Below are 13018 nucleotides of genomic sequence, written 5' to 3'. Positions count from 1 at the left end.
TAAATTCAGTTCCTTCAGCTGGTATAATATCCCAAGTTACTGATGGCACAGATATGTGGGTGGATGCTCATCTCAAAGTCAGGTATGACACTGAGTTAATGAAGTGTCTCTTTCAGCCTCTGTTACTAGGAAGAAAGAATGGAGTTGTAACCTGGATCAATGTCAGTCCTCCACACCCCTCATAAATTACTGTGAGATTCTTTTCCAAGCACTTGCAGAAGCTGGCACTGATTATTACTGCTATCTGTCTAGTCATCTTCATCATATAGTCACTTTTCTTTAAGGCATTTAGGAGTATTATTTATAACTTTCTTAATTTGATCTAGTGTTACTTCATTGTAAAATTTTTGTGATTTATTAGTGTCTCAATTTTTGAATGGATTCTCATTTGAATAAGAAGTGTTCAATATTAAGCTTGTGCATGTTGATTTTTAGTCAGTATCGTGATAAAATTGATCTTCATACGTGTTTTTAATGTATTTTTTCATTGTTTTGAGAATTGGGTATCATTGGCGAAGGCCAACATTATTGCTCATTTGTTACATGTTTCAATTTTTTCAACAACAAGTTTCATATTCATGCTGTGGAAAGAACAAAAGATAACTATAATCCAGGGACATCTGCACCATCTACAAAACAAAAAGAATAGGCAAATGGTAACATAGCAACAAATCCAAATTAAACTGAGAACTTCCTTTTCATTGATTATTTAACTGTTCAGTGAAATATTCATTAAGTAAGTCAAGTAATTACTGAAATATTTTGCATGTGTTGAACTGTGGATGAGAGCAAAGGAAGGAATATTTTGTGACATTCACAAACTTTTCCTTCATTGGAAATTGGTCTGAGCAATTGAAATTTCCACATTATTGATTAATGGTTAGCCTTGAATGATATTCCATGATAGCAAGGCAAGAAAGAGGACGGTAGTCCAATTAAATGCATGGTTAAGGAATTGCTGCAGAGGAGAGGACTTTAGCTATATGGAACATTGGTCTCTTTTTCAGAGCAGGTGGGACAACAATATCCTTACAAGGGGGTTTGCAAATGCTACCCAGGATGGGTTAAACAAGTGTGAAAGGGATATGGGAGCCAGAACCATAGGTCTGTAGTGGAGTTTAGAGGTTAAGTCAAGTAAGTCTGATAGGAATGACAGGCAGAGCCAGGTTTATGAACTGTGGGGCTGATGGGGCTTAATTGTATTTGTATTAATGCAAGGCAGAGCCAGGATTAATGTATGGAACTACAATGTTGTAGCTATTTATAGAGACTTGGCTGAGAGAAAGGCAGGATTGCCAGCACGTGATCCAAATTTGATTCAGATGAGATGTAAATGGATGTATCAGAGGTGGGGAAGTTACAGTACTGATCAGGGAGATTGCCAGTGGTAGTTAAAGGTACCTGGGAGGGCTCATCCAGTGAGGCAACATGGATAGGGTTCAGGAATAAGAAAGGAGTAATCATCTTGAAGAATCATACTATCGCTCTCCCAGTATTCAGCAGGAGATAGAACAGATATGTAGGCAGATTATGATAGGAGATTTATTGGAGAAAATTCTTAGGGGATAGGTTTTACTTGCATTTGGACAGATACAGTCTTAATGGGGACAGTCAACATGGCTTTGTGCAGGGATGGTCGTGTCTTACAAACAATTTAAGTTTTATGAGGAGGTTAGGGCAGTGGACTTTAGTAAAGCTTTTGACAAGCAGTGAGATCAAGAAGATAATGGCTTATGGGATTCATGGTGACTTGGTACATTAGATTCAAAATTGGGTTGACCACAGAAATCAGAGGGTAGTGATAAAGGGTGTTATTCTGACTGAAGGTCTATGACCAGTGGTGTTCTGAAGGGATCAGTGCTGGGAACTCTGTTATTTGTGATATAAATGATTTGGAGTAAAATGTAGGTGGGCTGTTTGTAGAGGACACAGAGATTGATGGAATTGTGGGTTGTGAGGAAGGTCGTCCAAGGACACAAAAAATATCAATCGTTAGGAAATGTGGATGAAGAAATAGCAGACGGAGTTTAATCTAGCCAAGTATGGAATGTTGCACTTAAGGATGACAAATGTAAGAGAGAATACTAGAAAATAGGAGAGTGGGCAATCAGGCCCTTTAAGTGTGTTCCATCATTTAAAATGATCAGGGTTGATCTATGTAGCCTTCACTCCTCGTCTGTATCATTTCTCCATTGCATCTATACCTCGATCTATCAAATATTTACCCACTCCCAATTTAAATTTGTCTGATGATTCAAATTCTGCCACCCACCAGGGCAAAGAATTGCAGAATTTCACCACCATCTGAAAGAAGGAATTTCTGTGAACCTCAGTTCTAATGAACGACCTTTTATCTTGTAGCTATATGCCCTAATTCAAGACTCTCCCGCTAGTGGAAATGTCCCAATATCTGCTCTGTCAAGCCTCCTTAAGATCATCATATTATATGTTTGAGTCAGGTCATCCTTTATTGTTATAAACTCCAAGGAATACAGACATAATTATTGAGTTTTTCTTGGTAGAACAACCCCCTCATCCCAGTAATTAGCCTTGTGAATCATCTTCATATTGTCTCCAATGTTTCTATATCCTTTTTCAGGTTAGGGGAGCAAAACTGTGACAGTATTCTAGATGATGCCTCACCAACACTGTACAGTTGCAATACAACCTCACTGTTCTTAAATTCCAACCCCTTTACACTGAAGGACAAAATATCACCTGCCGCCTTAATTATTGTTGAATCTGTCTAATAGCTTTTTGTGATTCACTAGATCCCTGTGTACTTCACTCACTTTCATCTTCTCCGCCTTTAGCTAGTAATGTCTTTTGACTTCTCTTACTGAAGTTACTAATAACCTTAAACTTACCCACATTAAACTCCATTTGCCCACTCACTTCAGCTATCTGTTTCTGCTTCTGTCCTCTCTTCGCTCTTGTCACTTTCAGCCCTTATTTATGTATTTTTATTGATATACAGCGTGGAATAGGTCCTTCCTGTCCTTCAAGCCACGCCACCCAGCAACCCCCAATTTAACCCTCGTCTAAGCACAGGACAACTTACAATGACTAACTAACCTACCAACCAGTATGTCTTTGGACTGCGGGAGAAAACCGGAGCATCTGGAGGAACCCCACACATTCCACAGGGAGGACATGTAGGCTCCCTACATACATCGGTGCAAATCGAACCTGGGTCACTGGCACCATAAATTATTGTGCTAACCACAGCGCTAACATAATTATTCCCTGGTCCCTCTAATTTCTCTTATCATTCTATCTTATATTTTTCTTTTGTTCTCTGCTCTTCCACAAATTTTTTTTCTCCCAAAATCTCTTCCAGTTGCTCACCATGCCAATAAATGTTCTTCCCAGTGGCCCAGCTGAGAACTGGCATGTCTCTTTTGGTGAGGTCACTGGCTGGAAGGTAATTCAATCAACATTGAAACACTTGCACATCCATCCTGCTTTAATTTTTTGAATAATTAATATCTACCTTGACATGACCTTTGGCTAACATCATCGATTGTTTGATCGCCTTGTGTGTAATAATGTGCTTTATTCCCTCATTTGTGTAATCATCACAAAGCTGCTGTTTCTTCAGAAAGTAGCTACACTTGCCAAATATTGCCCATGACATGTTCACTGTATTGATTACAGGTCAATTGTGAGGATGGGATGAGCATAACAGGCAAGTAAGATTCTGTTTTCTAGCAAAGAAGTTCAGAGAGATGAGAAAACCCCACTGGTCCTTTCCTTCTCCAGCTACCATTGTATGGACTTGTCATTGCACGTTCTGCCTGTGTATATTATTTTCCTCACTGCATATATCAACCCCATATATTCTTTTTTGAAAAAGAGCAATGGCAAGATCCGAGAAATTTCAAAGATGTAAATGAAGCATCACAATGCAAGTATGTGGTTCACTCATGACTACCAAACATGGTGTAACTCCATACAACTATGGTGAACACACAAAGGATCTGAAAAGAAACACATCCAAATTTTCCATTCTCTTTAACCTGTTTTCCCTCCATCTACAGATACCCTTGGCATTGATAACTCTTTGGTCAAATGGCCATTTGACATGCAGAGCTTGAAAGGTGATTGCCACGCAGTTCAATGGTGGGAGATCATGAATGCCAAGGATAATTCTTCCAAGTAGACTCTCTTAATAGCCATGGGAAATGGGCCATGGGTGAGATCAGTCAACAAAGGATTAGGCACCAAAAGCCAGAATCCTTATAGCCTATATAAATTATTAACAAATAATGAAATGTATTGGGCAACTACACCAGTCAGGAATCCTCCTAATTTCCAAGAGAATGTTCAAGTTCATAATGGGTTCAACAAAGCATCAAATTTTATTCTGAAAGATTATCATCAGAAGGCTCTAGGTTTCAAACTTTAAGTTGGTTCTTGGTTGATCTCAACCAGAGTGAAGTTAAAACACCATATTCCTCCTTTGTGCCCTTGGTTTGTGGATGTTATAATCAGCCATTGCACTAGCTCCCAGTGGCTATCCAGTGAGAGATACTGGAAATAATTAGCTCTCATTTTCCTTGATCAAATAGCTCATCAGCATTCAATACCTAAAGAGATGAATAATGAAGCTTCAAGTTTACAAGTTGATGTTCTGTCAAATGCATAATTTTATTGGAATGCCAGATATTTTGATGAATTATCTGAAACTGTGACTCTTTTCTAAAAAATATAGAGATGTTCATCATTTGACATAGTGATACCATCCAAGAACATTTGTTTTCCTCTAGGAAGTGAAAGGAGCACATACTGTATAATGGAGATGAAATATCGAACTAATAGCATGCAATTTACACTCCTCAGTGAGAGCATCACTTTTGTTCTTTTACAACTGTTGCTTCATTCTACTCATCTTCACTTACTGCCTTCGAAATTTGCATCATCTCACTTACCCTGCCACCCAGTCATCAAAGTGCTTGTGAAATCATAACACCTTCTGTATAAGTTCAACCGGTCCCAGAAGTGAAAATTCAGTTCTTCAACATGTTCCAATGCAAGTAAAAACCTCTGTTAATACAGCCGGGTGAATTCAGAGCATAAGAAAAGTGCTCACCTTTGTTGTGTTTGAGAATTGTGCAAAATGTGAATGTTATGGAGGTGATATGTGAAACATCTGTAGGTGACAAAGCCAATGCCTTTACAGTAGATGGTGCTTATGCTGGGGTCTGCATTGCATCTTGTAATAAAGAAAAGCAATGGAAGAAAAAATGCCTAAACCATTGCAATAGTCTGTACTTTGGAGGGAGTTGGATCAGAGGATTTTCTTCAGGTCTTTGTCCACTTCCTTTCTCCTTTATCTGTGTTGTGTCTTCTTTGCTGATAATCTCAATGAATGGTATGGCTATTATTTGTATAATATTTATACTATTAAAAATCACCCAAACGCACTGCTGCCAGAGAAATTCAGCTCATTCCCAGCTCCCAGTGCTTGACTTGCTTTCGCTTTTCTCTTAGGAGAAACGAATCGTCACCCTGGATTCTGCCAACTCTCGGCTGATGAATGCTCTAACACAGGTCAAGGAACGTTACAGCATGCAAACTCGCAATGGGATCTCTCCGACCAACCCCACCAAGCTGTCAATAACCGAGAACGGGGAGTTCAAGAACAGCAGCTGTTGAGGGAGAATCTAGATGCTTCTCGGCAGACTCACATGGATTTAGCTTTCTGAATTCACTCCTGATTTATTCACAGGTGCTGCTAAGACTGTTTTATAATGCTTTGGATTGTAAGAGATTATTCATGGGGTCAATGCCTAATATCATCATGTGCACTCTGCGGAAGTCTTACTCCACTCTGGAAACTGTATGAAACCTGTACAGAAATGAAATGTAAGACTGTATTGGGGTAAATAATTTTAGAATTTAAAGTAACTTTTTTTTCTAATTATTTCTGTCAGACTTCCTACTCTGCAAGATGTTCCAAAGAAACAGTAGAGAATGGAACAATTATTTCACAAGCAGTGGAATTTTCAAGTGTTGTGTATTTTCAAGTTTAAATATTCTGGCTTAGAAGGTGTACATATCTAGCTAAGAAGCACATAGAAAGAAGATAGTATGTTTAAAAAAGAGAGATTACAGTATGTGAAGTGTCTGCTTCTTTAATTAACACACTACATTGGTTACTTGCAGGGTAAAATACCCCATGTTAAATATGTTAAAACTAAGATATTTTACGAGTTTTTTGGCAGAAGAATCTGTCATGAACAAAAACAAGTTGTATATCACAGTACCTTAGAAATAATTCTGTTTTTAAAATCAAACTTTATCACATTGAAAAGTGTTCAAGAATGCAACCATAGAAGAAATATTTCAAATTTACTTTTAGAAAACTGTATAAAGTAAAATGCTGCCGTGTGTGTGTGTGTGTGTGTGTGTGTGAGAGAGAGAGAGAGAGAGAGAGAGAGAGAGATAGACACATGATGATGATAATGACCATTTTCTGTGGTTCTACAAAACAAAGTGATTTGGGGAATGATGGTGCTGCCATAATGGATAAAGGGAACGGTAATAATGCAGAGCATGATTTGCAAGCACGCTTTACTTTCTAAAATCAATTCATTTTCCAAATGAATCTCCTTAGTTTTTTAAACTCAATGCATCTAACTTTATTAGAATAATGTTTTGCCAAATTTGTATCTAACTAACCAATTTGAATGTCTCGTGGAGCTGTTCTGCAAGAATGTTGAAGCTAGAAAGTTTTCCCTTCCCTCCAATCAACTGCTGGTAGATGTCTGGCAGTTACTGCTGCTGTTTTTGTTTATTGAAGATGTGAAGAGTGTGAGTTTAATCTTAAATTGTTGGCTCACTTTTGATGAGAACTGTTGCAATGAGACAAAGAAAATAAAATATTGTTCAATTTTTTTTCTTTTAATATCTGTAGCTTTTCTGCATACAATCTTGCATGCTGATTTGAAAGGAAACAGCATTAAAAGATATAGCAGGGCATCTTTTTATCAGGAAAATTAAACAAAAGCTGGATGAGATCCAAAACACTGATCAGATTATCTTTAACTCAACTTTGATTCTGTCACAGCCAGTCAGTACAAGTATCTCCTGCAACTGTTCTGTGGGGAGTGTTTAAGATGAAATGTTGCACATGACTACTGGTAGACTTCTTGTAGTTCCTGGGGCTTAAAGAGTCTAAAAGTACTTGAACCTTGTAGTCATTTATTAAAATTGGATCTCCCTCCATCCCTTATGATAGTAAAATACTTAACATTGTGGAATACAGACTCTAGAAAAAAAGAGGGTCCAAGCATAACTGATAAAGAACTTAATGTTGGTGTTAGGGTAAAAAGAAGTCTTTTGTTGTGAAGAATTAGGGAAACTTTAGAGACATATGGCCAAAAAATTGATAAAAAGAGAAAAAGGCTGAGAGTCAACTACCAAGCAATGGACTATAAGAGCTTTAAATATATCAAGAAGAAAAGAATAACAGAAGTAAATGTTGGTTCCATTGAAGATGAGACAGGGAAATTATCGAAAGGAGAATGCAAACAGTTTGTATCTGTCTTCACAATTGGAGCAAATTAAAAATAGCAGGAACAAGGGAGGCAAGAACTTGGGATTATCACTATAATAATATATATACTCAGTAAATAGATGAGAATAAGTAGTTCCATATCTCCTGGAAAGATGTTAATGGATTGGAAACAAAATGTAGCAAGAGAGAGAGGCTTGAAAGCAACAGGCCAGACAGCTAAATATTTCTTTTAGAAAATGCTCGATTTCCTTATAAAAGGTAGATCACATGATACATTTGGGAGTTCTGTAAGTATTTGGATTTTCAGAAGGTGTTTGACAAGGTGCCACACATACAGTTGGTACACAAGATAAACTGCTGATGGTGTTAGGGGAAGTGGGTCAGGATGGACTGAAGACGGATTATTCTATAGAAAATAGAGAGCTGGAATAAGCAGGTCTTTTTCATCTGGAAATTTGTAACTCGTGGAATATCTCAACGATCAGTTCTTGGTCCTCAGTGATATATGACTTATTTCAGAGACCTGGATGGAAGAGTTGGCAGAGTGAAAAGTGTCCAAGTTTGCTGGACATGGATGGAAGGGCATGTTTTGTAATCTGCAACTGGATGTACTATAGATAGTTTGAGTGAGTGATCAATATCTTAGCAATTGGAGTTTAACATAGGAAAATGTGAGATCATGCATTGTGTTAAGAGAAATCAAAAGATAAAGATACATACATGGAGATTGCAGATGAATAAAGTATTGAGGGATCTAGGTGTGTGTGAATCAGAAAAAAGTCAGGTGCAGCAAGTTGTTATTAAGGCAAATGATGTATTGCCCTGTATTGTAAGGGGTTGGAATTTAGAAATAGGGGCATATTCTTACAACTCAACATGATACTGGAGTACTGTGCACAATTTTGATGCCCTTATTAAACAAAATAAATACTGTAATACTGTTATTGAAGGCAGTCCAGAGGAGATTCACTAGGCTAATTGCTGGGATGAGAGGAAAAAGAAACAAGATCTATATTATTTGGAGTTTAGAAGAATGGGGGGGGGGGTGGGAGTTGTCTGCTTTTAATGAAATACAAATTCCTTAAGGAGAAAGACAATAGATATTGAGAGATTTCTACCAGTGGAAGAATGTCAAACGAAGAGACAGTTACAAAACTCGAGGCTAGTCATTTCAATCTGAGGTGTATTGGAACTACTACTCGTAGGTGGTAAATCGCCTGAATTCTGCGCCCTGGAGGGTTTTGGAAGCTGGATCACTGAGGGTATTTGAAGAGGAGATAGGTGTGCTTTTGAAAGATTGGTGAATTGAGGACTGAACTAGCACAGAAGACAAGATGAAGCCATGATCATGTAGAATGGCAGGAGGACTTTGAGGGACCTACTTCTGACCCATCCATATAAAATGGTAGGCTGACTTGAGGGACATACACCTGTCCTGTTTTCTTATGCACAGAGTTAATATGCAGGTGAAGCAAATAATTTGGCATGTTGGCTCTTACTGAAAGAATAATGGAGTATGAAAGAATACGCATACATCTGCATAGCTTTGTTGAGACTACATGTAAATTACTGGAGTTTTGGTCTCCTTATTTAAGAATATATTTGCTTCAGAAGCAGTGCAGAAAAGGGTCACTACATTAATTACTGGGATGAAGAATTCATCTTAATAGGATTAATTAAACCCATCTGCATGGGATTTAGTGGATTAAGAGGTGATTTTATTGAAATGCACAAGATTCTGAGGAGGATGTTGGCAGTGGTTGCTGTGTGGCTGCTTCTCCCCTCCCCCTCCCCCTGCCCCATATAGGAGAATACAGAACTCATAAGCATAGTTTCAGGATATGCATACTCAAGACTGAGATGACAGGGATTTTCTTTTCTCACTGTTGGGTATAGATTCTTGAAATCCTCTTCCCCAGAGAACTGTGGATGCTGAGTCATCTGCTGTATTCAAGGATCAGGTGGAGTTTTGGATAGCATCAAATCAAGTGTTGTTTGGATTAAGGAGAGGAAAGTGAAGTTCACGTGAAGAGATCAATTATGTTTTTGCTTGGGAGAGAAGATTTGAGGGACAATATGGTATATTCTTGTTCCATTTCTTATTTATAAATTAATGTATTTATCAACTACCAGCTGATGCAGGGTTTCAACCTGAAATGTTAGTAATTTATCCCCCCACCCCACCACTAACACCACTTCTCAACTTCTGGATCACTGAGTTCTTCCAGTAGATTGTTAGTTGCTAGTTGACTCAAATCTGTCATTTGTAATAGCTCAGGAAACCAACCTGAACATTGTTTAGATGCATTTAAGGATGGGTAAAAAATGCTGGCTTGGTAACATGAATTAATTGAAAAATTGGATGCTAGCAATCAGAGGTGTTAAAGTGATATCCCAAAGGAACACTTAATTAAAGGCCCACCACAGGAGCTACCTGGCCTCAACCAGCACAGAAGGTTATTTGCATAAACTGCATATGTGGTTAACCACTTGACAAATGTAAAATGAAAGAATTACTCAACCATGAGTGTGCTTTGAACCTGGCGACTGTTGAAGAGAAGATGCCAGCATCGTCCATCTCACAACAATCCATGTCAAATTTATTGCCAGTCTCAACGTTCAGTTTAGAATGTTTGGTCAGTGGCTTTGCATATGCTATTTGATTAAAGGTCTGCTTTGAGACGGTATGATTCTGCTGCTCAGCTGAAGCAGTATTTAGATCAACTGTATCACACAACAATTTGAGAATTACTGTTCATTTTTTGTTTCTTAAATTCTTGAATGGCAGGAGCTGATGAAATTTTTGGCTATTGTTCAGAAAACACACATTAAATTTGTTTGTTTTGTAACATGACATGAAAGGTTCAAAGACATTCTCAAAAGATTTTGTATCGGTGGAAATTGCATTGTATTGCAATCTGCGTCTTTAACGCTCTAACAGAAAAGCACTATTGTTTATGTAGTCAGAGTAAAACACTGAAATAAAGCCTTCAATGCTGGTAATGCAATATTACCTATATTTGTAAAATGTGGCATAAGTGTTTGCTGTCTGATCTTATGTTTGTTACCCCATTTTTAATAGCTTTTTTCAGAAGGAGAAGGATGACAAAACAGTTCACATCCTATTCAGTAAGTGCATTCAAACAATGCACACCACATAAACCTCAGAGTGTAGGAGGTGAAAGACCTTTTGTTTCCAGGATCACATGGCTATTCTGTGAGTCACCAGAGTGAATTACTTTTGTCTCTATTTTTGTTGCATTGCAGAGCAATACAATAGCCAGATTATGCTGAAAGGAGCAGATTGGTAACAACAGGGAGCTCTGCTTGTTGGCTTTCGTTCTCTAAACTGAATTGAGAACCAAAGCAACAAAATGAATTTCAACCTAAATGCTAGATTACTGAGGTCATCAGGCTTTTGTAAAAATAAATCTGTATTTCCAAACAAAATAGAAATGAATGTCCCTCACCTTATTCTGCAAAAATAGAATTACAAGCTTCTTGATGAAAGAAAAATAATGTAGGAAGGATATTTCAGTAAAAGATACACCAATGCATTTTCGGAAACATTCTTGAGAATTTTTGTGAAATCTGATCAAACACAATAGTGAAATCTGAAACTGTGCCACGTACATGAAGTATGTAAAAAGAGAAACTGCTGGAAATACTCGATAGGTTAGACTGCATCTGAGAGAACATAGAATATAACAGCACAGTACAGGCCCTTTGGCCCACAATGTTGTGCGACCCTTAAACCCTGCCTCAGCATTTGCTGTATTTTTAAAATCTAAGAATGAAACAAGTTTCTGTGGGGAGAAATTAATGATCTTGAGGCTGCATAAAATTAGCACATATTAAATTTCTGATCATGGCTATTGAATCGTATACAAATCAATATTTACCAATCTTCAAAATCTGGGCCTCTGTACCTCCCTCTGCAACTGGATCCTCACTTCTTTTTCAGGAGACCACAATCAGTGTGGATTGGTAATAACATCTCCTCCTCACTGACTGTCAACACAAGAATGGGTGCTTAACCTACTCTCCCTACACCCGTGACTGTAGGCTAAAGGACAGCTGAAACACCATTTATAAATTTACGGGTGACACTACTCAAATCTCAGATGGCAACCAGGCGTAGTGCAAGAGTGAGTCAGTCTGCTCGCAGAGGGGTGTTGCAACCACAATTTAGTTTTAGTATCAGCATCAGCAAAACCAAGAAACTTTGGGCTTCAGGAAGGGGAATTTGAGACAATGTGCACCAATCTTCACTGCCCGGGTTCTAATGTGAGGCATGATCTACTGTTTGGACAATTTAATGCTGGCTCAGATAAACTGGAAAGGTGTGGTGACAGGACTGGAGGTGAGGGTCAAGCCGATTTTGCTCGCTTTCCTGTGATGTTCACTGTTCTCTCCATGACACTGAGGCTGTGAGGCTGTCTATCTCCGAGCTTCGCAGCGATTTGTCCTGGTAATATGATGAACTGAATCCAAGGCTTGGGCCTACTCCGGGGATTCAGATCTAAGGACTCAGTATGGTTCATTCAGAATGCTGGTGCTTGCTTCTATTGTTTGCATGATTTGTGTTTTTTTTTTACTTTCTGTGCATCAGGTGTTGCAACTTATTTTAATTGGGTTCTTTAGGGTTTCTTGCTTTGTAGTTGCTGGTCAGCAGACAAATCTTAAGACTGCATAATTTATACAGTCTTGGATAATAAATGTACTTTGAATTTTGGAAGGGTCAGTGGTGGAAAGGTTGAGCTGCCTCAAGTTCCTGGGCCTGGGTATCAAGTTCTCAGAGGAGCTGTTCTGGGCCCAGCACATTGATGCAATTACAAAGAAGGCACACCACCAGCCATATTTCATTGGGAGTTTGAGGAGATTGTTATGTCACCAAAGACTTGCAAATTTCTATAGATGTATGGTGGAGAGCGTTCTGATCAGCTCCATGACCATCTGGTGTGGAAGCTCCAATGCAGATGGGTGGAGACTCAGCCGGCTCCATTATGGGCACAACCCTCCAAACCATCCAGGACATGTTCAAGAGGACTTGCCTTAAGAAGGCAGCATCCATTATTTTTTTTTTAATTAGTCATTATTTTTAATTATGTTACTCCAATCTATAATAATACCTAATCTTTCAACTTTCGTGGTATCTTGGGAAATCTTTTTAAAATTCTCCATGTTGCTATGTGTGTCCCCACCGATCATCCAGGCAGAAAGATAGAAGAAAAATAGAGTATAAAGAAAAAAACAAAATACCCCCTTAATAATGTTGTGAAAAAAAAAGAACACAACATTACCCCCCTCCGTTGTACGGGTCATGGCAATCGCCATGATTACACACGTGAATCCCGCAGTAACCGATCCAAAGCTCCCCAGCCCCCCCCCCCCGCAACATAAAAAAGTATATATATATATATATATATATATATATATATATAAGAAGAAAAAAATATTATTCTCAATTAGTATTTCTGAAATTTTACTTTTCTC

The 13018-nt window shown here is 38.2% G+C and overlaps 1 protein-coding gene across 10 annotated transcripts in view; it reads left to right on the top strand.

Moving 5' to 3' along the window:
• The window catches only part of rasal2 (RAS protein activator like 2), a 421164-nt gene extending 410614 nt beyond the window's left edge, over nucleotides 1–10550 (top strand). For 8 of the 10 annotated variants that reach the window (XM_073063630.1, XM_073063629.1, XM_073063634.1 and 5 more), the window contains 2 exons: nucleotides 3658–3688; nucleotides 5494–10550. In XM_073063630.1, the coding sequence (XP_072919731.1) occupies nucleotides 3658–3688; nucleotides 5494–5708 (246 nt within the window). In that variant the 3' untranslated portion in view covers nucleotides 5709–10550. The remainder of the gene's footprint in view (nucleotides 1–3657; nucleotides 3689–5493) is intronic. The other 2 variants (XM_073063632.1, XM_073063631.1) reach the window with 1 other exon arrangement.
• Nucleotides 10551–13018: the final 2468 nt, after the last annotated feature.

This window comes from Hemitrygon akajei, chromosome 12 (genome assembly GCF_048418815.1).
Source record: "Hemitrygon akajei chromosome 12, sHemAka1.3, whole genome shotgun sequence".
Taxonomy (NCBI): domain Eukaryota; kingdom Metazoa; phylum Chordata; class Chondrichthyes; order Myliobatiformes; family Dasyatidae; genus Hemitrygon; species Hemitrygon akajei.
This window is presented reverse-complemented; position numbering and strand designations above follow the sequence as displayed.